This window comes from Colossoma macropomum, unplaced genomic scaffold, assembly GCF_904425465.1.
Source record: "Colossoma macropomum unplaced genomic scaffold, Colossoma_macropomum, whole genome shotgun sequence".
Taxonomy (NCBI): domain Eukaryota; kingdom Metazoa; phylum Chordata; class Actinopteri; order Characiformes; family Serrasalmidae; genus Colossoma; species Colossoma macropomum.
Window position 1 is genome coordinate 1,964,447 of NW_023494804.1, and position 8,593 is coordinate 1,973,039.

Genomic DNA, 8,593 nt, shown 5'->3' on the forward strand with positions numbered 1-8,593 from the left:
CTGACACGACTGAAACGTCCCTCCCGCCTCGCCGTCCAACGCCGAGGTCTGTTTACAAATCTGGAGAGGAAGAACGCGTGTAAAATCCTCCCAAAGTAAGATTTACAGACGCGAACAAGAGACATTGGTGGTTCATATAAGCTTAGAAACGTGTTACTATCTTTCTCCGATAAATTTCCGAGCTCTCTTTTGCGGAAAACGGCCGTTTATGAGCTTTAAAGAAAGAGCAGCTGCGCAGCGCAGGAGATGACAGCAGCTGCTGCGCCACTGCTTCGTCTAACTTCGGCCTCACTCGCTTAAAATCGGCTTTCGTTTTAAAATAGTGGACGTTTTTCGTGTCTGTTCGAGATGAACTGCCGCTCAGAGGTGCTGGAGGTGTCTCTGGAGGGCCGGCAGGTGGATGAGGCCCTGCTGGCTCTGCTCCACACCATCCTGCTGCACCGCAGCACGGGCAAGTTCCACTATAAGAAGGAGGGCACCTACTCCATCGGCACGGTGGGCACTCAGGACATAGACTGCGACTTCATCGACTTCACCTTCGTCCGAGTGTCCTCAGACGAGCTGGACCGGGTCATCAGGAAAGCAGTGGGCGAGTTTAAGGTACAGTGGACTGACCTGCTGATACAGGACACTCGTGGGGTCCAGACTGCAGCTGCAGGACAGTAGTTTCTTTCTATTTTAATGCACTTTTGAACAAAGCTGTGTAAGTGAATGGAGATGAAAAAAGCCATTACATCATATTTTGACTACACTCTTAAATAAAAGGTGGTTCTTCAAGGGTTCTTTAGTAAAGACAGTGGTTCTGTGTAGCACCAAAAAGGGTTTTGCTACTGTTACAAGCTTGACATCATAACCCTTTTTGGTGTTATATAGAACCCCTTTCAAAAAGGTTCTATATAGAACCATATACAGCGCATGCTTCATCAGTTTTAATAACCATTTCACCATGTAAAGACCCATTTAAGCATGCAAATGGTTTTGAGTGTTCAAAGTTTTATATAGAAGCCCCGTCTTTACTAAAGAACCCTTGAAGAACCATCTTTCAGTCAAAGAACCTTTGTTTTGGCTCGTAGTATATTGAGGGTTGACCCTCATTTACAGTATAGCCGAGCAAGTTAAACAGGAATTGAAGAAGTTAAAATGAAATTTAATCAACTGAAACGAATAAAAACTAGCAATACAAAATGAACAAAGAAAATTAAAATAAATACAGGCTCAAAAAGAAATAGGCATAAAATAGCAATAAAATATGCAGTGAAAACAAATAAAAAAGCTAGAGAAACAACTGAGAAAATAGACATAAGAAATAATAGAAATAAAATTATTTCATAACATACTAAAATAGAGCAGTAAAAACATCAAATAAACCAGCAACAATGAGGCATCCTTACAACAAATTCAGTATAGATTTTGTGAATAATGGAATATAATCTGTAAACTTGTTTATAAATTGTCAGATCTACTAAATAACACAACGTAAAGAGTCAGTAAGGGTGGCGATATGACAAAAATATTATAATAGTTGAAGACATTTTCACTGTTGTGGAAAAACAGCTTACACCCATTACAAAACAGAAAACAGTAAGACATCAAGAATTATTTAAGATTAAGGCTTTACAAACACAAGCGTTAATCTGAGTTGTCCCAAAAAAACCAAGGAAATTGTGCTAAACTGTCTCTGGGGCAGTCCCCCCTCTTGTCACTGGGGTGGGACCCTCAAGGGTCCATCTCAGTACCTTTAGTCAGGGAACATAACTGAACCATAATCCACTCAAATGATATGTTCTAAGCTGTACTGACTCCACACACCCCGTCTCGTCTCCAGGCTTTTATTTTACTGTTCTGTTTAAAACATTCGGTTATGAAAAGGTACAAATACGAACTTTTCACCTGGAAAAACTTATTTAAGGTTCACAATCAGACCTTAAAACCACTGTTGGAGCTTTGAGGGAACATTTACACTGTTTGTGGCTTGATGAATGAGAAATGTACCTGAACAGAACCTTTATTTCTAACCGTGTGCTGTTCTGGGCTGAGGACCCCACTCCATTACCTCATCTCACATTACCTCATCTGACCTTTTGGTGCTATATATATCAGCTTTATGTAGAACCATATACAACACATTCTCCATCAATCTGAAGAACAATTTCACCATGCAAAGAACCATTTAAGCATGCAAATGGTTCTTTGAGTGTCCACAGTTGTGTGTAGAACCACTGTCTTTACTAAATAACCCTTGAAGAACCATCTTTCAATAAACCAACATTTATTCAGACATACATTGAGGGTGACTTTATTCACTGTCGCTGATCAATAATGTACTTTGTTTCTTCAGTTATATAAATGCTATAAAGAGTGCAGGGTTTGTTTACATCTGTGAATATGCAAAAAACAGATTTATTTTGATTTCAGTAAAAATAGTGACATTTTTGTCAACTGCACAACAAAACAAACAATACAGAAAACAAGGAAAGTGTATGATATGAGCCCTTTAAGGCTAAAGCACCAAGAGAGCTATTACTTCTATCTCCTGCTCTGTCAGATGAGTTTCTAATGTCTGTTTTATTCAGTACAGAGCTATATCACTGCTATAAACGTCGTTTTAATGACAATAACCATGAACTTTTGGTTGTTTTTTGTGTTTGTTTGGTAGGATGCTCTTGGCAACTCCGGCAGTGACGGAATGGGCCAAATCTCGCTGGAGTTCTACCAGAAGAAGAAGTCCCGCTGGCCGTTTTCTGACGAGTGCATCCCCTGGGAGGTGTGGACCATAAAGGTCAACGTCGTGAACTTGGCCAACGAGCAGGAGCGACAGATATGCCGAGAGAAAGTGGGCGAAAAGCTGGGCGAGAAAGTCATCAACATCGTGGAAGTCATCAACCGGCACGAGTATCTGCCAAAGATGCCCACTCAGTCTGAAGTCGACAACGTGTTCGACACGAGCCTGAAAGACGTCCAGCCTTATTTGTACAAAATCACTTACCAAATCACAGATTCTCTCGGGACGTCTGTGAGCACCACGATGAGGAGGCTGATCAAGGACACTTTAGCTTTATAAGAGGTTTTATTATCTGTGCTTGCTTTTAACGAATCGTTTGGCAAAACAATTACACAGTTTTTCCCCTTCTTACTTCAAACGTAGTCAATCTGCCAAGACCTATTTGCTGCTTTTTTAGTGTTTTAAGACTGGAGTTAGGGTTGGGAGGTATATCGGTAATAAAGTATACCACGATATTTAAAAATTACACCTCTGAAAGGCTAAATAAAGCCAATTTCCACTTGTTTATATTGTAGAAGGGTCACTGATTGGTGGTTTCGGAGCTCACTGATAGAAAGAGGGGAAAAATGAGATAAACCTCAATAAAAGTGAGGTGATAGCAGCTCAACAGCTAAGAGCTCCACTCACAAGCTTTCACTCTAAAACCAGTCACTTCTCTCGGGTTATCCTCCAAACAGGAATCAGTTTAGCTTCAGTTAGCTAGAACCGAGCCTGTGCTGTGCTGTGTGGCACATTTGATCTGCTAACTAAGCTCTCATTAGCTTAGCCAAAACGCTACAGTCCTAAACACCACAGAACAGCTTTGATTTTTGTCACTCACTCCTCTTTTTACTCTGTCAGATGTTAGTTTTTTATCATATAAAAATATTAAATAACACATTATGCTTGTTTAGCAGAGCAGCAGTCAGTCAGACTCAGACCTGTACTGTGGTGTGTGGCTCTTTTTGGGTCTTTAGCTGCTCGCTAAGCTCACATTAAGATCCAAACACCACAAAACAGGTTTAATTTCTCCTTTCTGTCCCTTCAGCGCCAGCCGCTCGACTTCACCACCTCAGATATGAGTCTATATCATCTAAACTTGTGTCGGCGCTTTAGTTAGGCAGAATTAAATATGTTTTGTGGTGAATAGAGCTCGCTAAGCTAATGCTAACCAGCTCCTCTCTGCTAGTTAGCTGCTCTGTTTAACAGTTAGTGATTGTTAGAAAGATGGTTTGACTTCTGTTGAATGATGGCTTGAAAATTGTGTGCTTATTTGATGACCATGTTAGCAAACTATACTTTTTGATTATTTTATTTTGAACAAGATGGCACAAAAGCAATGTAAATGCTTTTACGTCAGTTACGCCGCTTTTACGTTTCTGCCACTTGGTAATACTGTATACTGTGGTGATATTCAGAGACGATTTCAAGGTACAAAACAGTGGATACCACCCAACCCTAACTGGAGCTAAGAGGCTAACGTAGCTAATAAGTAATGGAAAGTAATGGAATGGAAGTAATGGAAGCTTATACCCCACCAATTAGCATGCATGCTTAAGTTGCCTCAGACCGTGTGTTGTTAAAACATTTTGGGTAGCATTTTAGCTGCATTAGCCTCGTAGCACCAGCGCTAAAACTAACAAAATAGACACCAAACATGTCTTGGCTGATCAACTACATTACAAACTCAAAAAAGATGGTTCTTTAAGGGTTCTTTATTAAAGGCAATGCTTCTGTTTAGAACAGTGAGGTCTGTATAGAACCATTTGATGCAAAATGGCTCTTTGCATGGTGGAACGATTTTTCAGATTGATGGAGAATATGTTGTATATGGTTCTTTGTATCTATCTATATATGTATATACACACACACACACACACACACACACACACACACACACATATATACATATACATATATCTGTATAGCACCAAAAAGGTTCGGCTATTGCTATGATGTCAAGCTTGTAACAATTTAAGAACCCTTTCTGATGCTTTGTAGAACATTATTTTCAAAAAGATTCTATATAGAACCATATACAGCACAATTCTCCATCAATTCAAAGAACCATTTCACAATGCAGAGAACAATTTAAGCATGCAAATGGTTCTATATGCAACTCATAGTTCTAAATAGAACCATTGCGGGCGCTGTGTCTATTTGATTTGTAGCCAAACAATTCCTTTACATTTATTTAGGAACACTTAATCCATGATCATAATCAGGTCCCACAGATCAATGTAGGTTCAGTTTTTGATTTAAATAGTCAGTTTCTTCTCTCACTTATCATCTCTCACATCCATAGTGAACATGAAGAGGGTCTCTTTCTCCTTTCTGTCTCTGTTTGGAAAAGCCTGGTATCTGTAACCAACACTACTTCATGAGGGCTGCATGATATGGACGAAATACAAGAATTACGATTATAGTGCAATAACGTATTACGTTGTTGGTGAACCAGTAATGTAACATGGTTGAAGGAAAATTTCTCAGATTTTCCAAGATTGCTGTATAAATTCAGTGGTTTAAATGTGAACAGAGTGATTCAGAGTGATTTGGTGTGAAATGGTTCAGGTGTCTTTACAGTGGTGGTGGTGATAGAAACCAGGGGTCGCCATGACTACAACACAGATATAGACATTTTATTTACTATCCAGAACCACCAGTGAACCTACACGAGTCTTCTGAGTTTATATGGAATGTTGATGACTATTTTGCCTCATAACACCCTGCATATTATGTATCCCTCCACTATGAATGGAGTTTAAGGCCAAAAACTTCTCACAACTATCATAAAACAGTGTCTCAGACATCAGGCAGTGAATTCATAACCATTTCATGTAGTAACTTTCTGTGAGGGAGCTTTTAGAGGTGGACGTCTGGTTCCTATCACCACCACTGTGAACAGTTCTGACTCGGTAAGTTTCTCTAGAACAGAGCGTTTCACACCAAACTGCTCTGTTTACATCTTAACTATTAAATTATGCAGAAATGTAAAACAAATCTAATCAAAATATCCAGCACAGTTTTAAAAACTCTAATTGGGCTCATTTCCATATTGCAAACTGTGATATCAGTATTGATAAGGCCAATATTGTGATAACGATTAAGGAATGATACATTGTGCAGTCTTACTGTGTGAGTTAGTCCCTCATTATCAGTATAGTAATACAGATGCAGTAGGATCAATGTTAGCTTTGTCTGGAAACTATTACACTGATTTTATTGTTATTTTTGTACAGTGTACAATTTAATCTTGCCTATAAACCCTAATTATTATTTTGTACAGTGTAATAATGTGTGGCTTTTTTGTTTGGGAGAATAAAAGTGAATCACCCTCAAAACCCTGTGATTCAGGTGGATTTATTATACGTTAGCATAGCATGCTACATTAATGCTCCAGTGTCATGTCTGAGTCACTGCTGCATAGCTGGTTCATGACGTGTTCGAAGGAAATGACTGAGCTGTATTCATTAAAACATGTTCACCCACTGAAGGGCTTGTTAGAGCTGAAACTGAAGAGCATAAAAATACATCGAAAAAAGAGAAAACGCTGCTGATGCCATCGGTCACTTTGTTTTTCCAGTTGGCCCCGGAAAATGCAGCGAATTAAAAAGCGACCTTGAGGTTTTTTTTTGTACTGGAGTTTTGTGGAGTGACTCATTTCCAGCTGCATGAAGCCAATTCTACTGTTTGAATATGAACCAAATATAGATTCAGCAATTCTCAGCTTCACAAAGGACGGTGCTGACCAATGACACTGACGCCCCAGATCCTACACTCTTGAAAATAAAGAATTTCTCAATGGTTCTCGGCTTGGATAAACCTTTAATTAATATAGAACCTTTACATGACGTCCTTCATACTTTTAAGAGGTTCTTCATCGTCACACATCCTTATAAAAATGCTTCTTTAAAGAATAATCCACTGAAAGGTTCCTTAGGGAACTGAAAGTGGTTCTTGACGCCAAAGAATCCTTTTGGCACCTTTATTTTTAAAGTGTGTAAACCATTACTGGAAGAGTTTCTCTCCTTTTTCCTGAGCAGCAGCCTCTTTAAAGCCTGCTGGTACATTCAGTATAGCTTTTATTTGGCTGGTGAAAAACGCAGCATAGGATACTCTATAAACCATGAAATCTAACATGCAGAAACACATGTAAAATGTAATGGTTGTCATACTCTATAATATAAAACATGCCAACATATGTAAAACAAAGTGTAGCATTTACTGTGCAACGTAAAACATGCAAACACATAAAATGTAAAGTTTAGCACTCAGTATGATTTGAAACTTAGCATAATAGTGGCTCAGCGATGGCTAAAAGCTCCACCCACCAGCTTTCAGTTTAGCAAATATGGTATAATATGAAAAACACAAACACACGTAAAATGTAATGTGTAGCAAATACTATACAAACATGCCAGTAAATGTAAAATGTAAAGTTTAGCAAACATGGTATAATATGAAATATACTAGCACATCTAAAATGTAAAGTGTAGCATATACTATACAAACATGCCAGTAAATGTATAATGTAAAGTTCAGCATATAGTATATAAAATTAAATATACTAGCACATCTAAAATGTAAAAATAAATTCTATATATTATATACAAACTTGCTAGCACATATAAAATGTAAAGTATAGCATATACTGCATAATATGAAATATACTAGCACATCGAAAATGTTAAGTGTACCATATACTACACAACATGCCAGTAAATGTAAAATGTAAAGTTTAGCGTATACTGAATAATATAAAACATACAGGTACATCTAAAATGCAAAGTGTAGCATATACTATACAACATGCTAGTACATGTAAAATGTAAAGTTTAGCATATAGTGTATGCAATTAAATATACTAGCACACCTAAAATGTAAAATTAATAAATTAATAAATATAGAATTAATAAATTCTATATAATATACACAAACATGCTAGCTCATGTAAAATGTAAAGTTTAGCATATACTGTACAATATGAAATACATTTAAAATGTAAAAATAAATACTATATATGCACAATACAAACATACTAGCACTCTTTCTCTAGTTCTGTACTGGTCCATTAATTTTGAAATTTGGGCACAATGTAAAGGGCAGTTTGCATTTTCAAATTCTGGGAAACAAAATGAAATAAACGAATAAACAAACAAATAACTAAATAAATGGAGGTTTTGTTCTGACAGTGACAATATACTGTATTATATGAAACATGCTAAAACATTGAGAATGTAAAGTTTGACATATACTGTACAGTAATGAACAATGTAAAGTTACTGTATAACCTGAAACCAGGTAGCACATGTAAAATGTAAAGTTTAGGTATATTAAAACACTATGCTAACTTTACAGTTTTACATGTTAGCATGTTTCAGGTTATACAGTAACTTTACGTAGATTATTATTGTGCAGTATATGCCAAACTTTACACTTTACAAAATGGAAAATGTACACTCTTTAAAAAAGGATGGTTCTTCGAGGGTTCTTAGGTCAAGACAATGGTTCTGTATAGAACCATGAGCACTTATGCGCGAGCTTAAATGGTTCTTTGCATGGTGAAATGGTTCTTCAGATTGATGAATGTGTTGCATATGGTTCTACACAGAACCTTTTTGAAAAGGGTTCTATGTAGCACCGAAAAAGGGTTCTTCTGATGTTACAAGCTTTACATCAAAACAATAGCAGAACTCTTTTTGGTGCTGTTTACAACACATATACATACATATACAACATATACAACCATTTCACCATGCAAAGACCCATGTAAGCATGCAAATGGTTCTATGGGTGTTCATGGTTCTATAGAGAACCCTTGTCTTTAGCACA

General features: G+C 37.3%; 1 protein-coding gene across 1 annotated transcript; it reads left to right on the top strand.

The window, feature by feature from the left end:
- Positions 1-15: 15 nt before the first annotated feature.
- atg101 (autophagy related 101) lies at positions 16-4,985 on the top strand. Its single transcript, XM_036594402.1, has 2 exons — positions 16-600; positions 2,657-4,985. Exons 1-2 carry the CDS (start codon positions 349-351, stop codon positions 3,059-3,061), a joined length of 657 nt encoding a protein of 218 aa, XP_036450295.1. The 5' UTR covers positions 16-348; the 3' UTR covers positions 3,062-4,985.
- Positions 4,986-8,593: the final 3,608 nt, after the last annotated feature.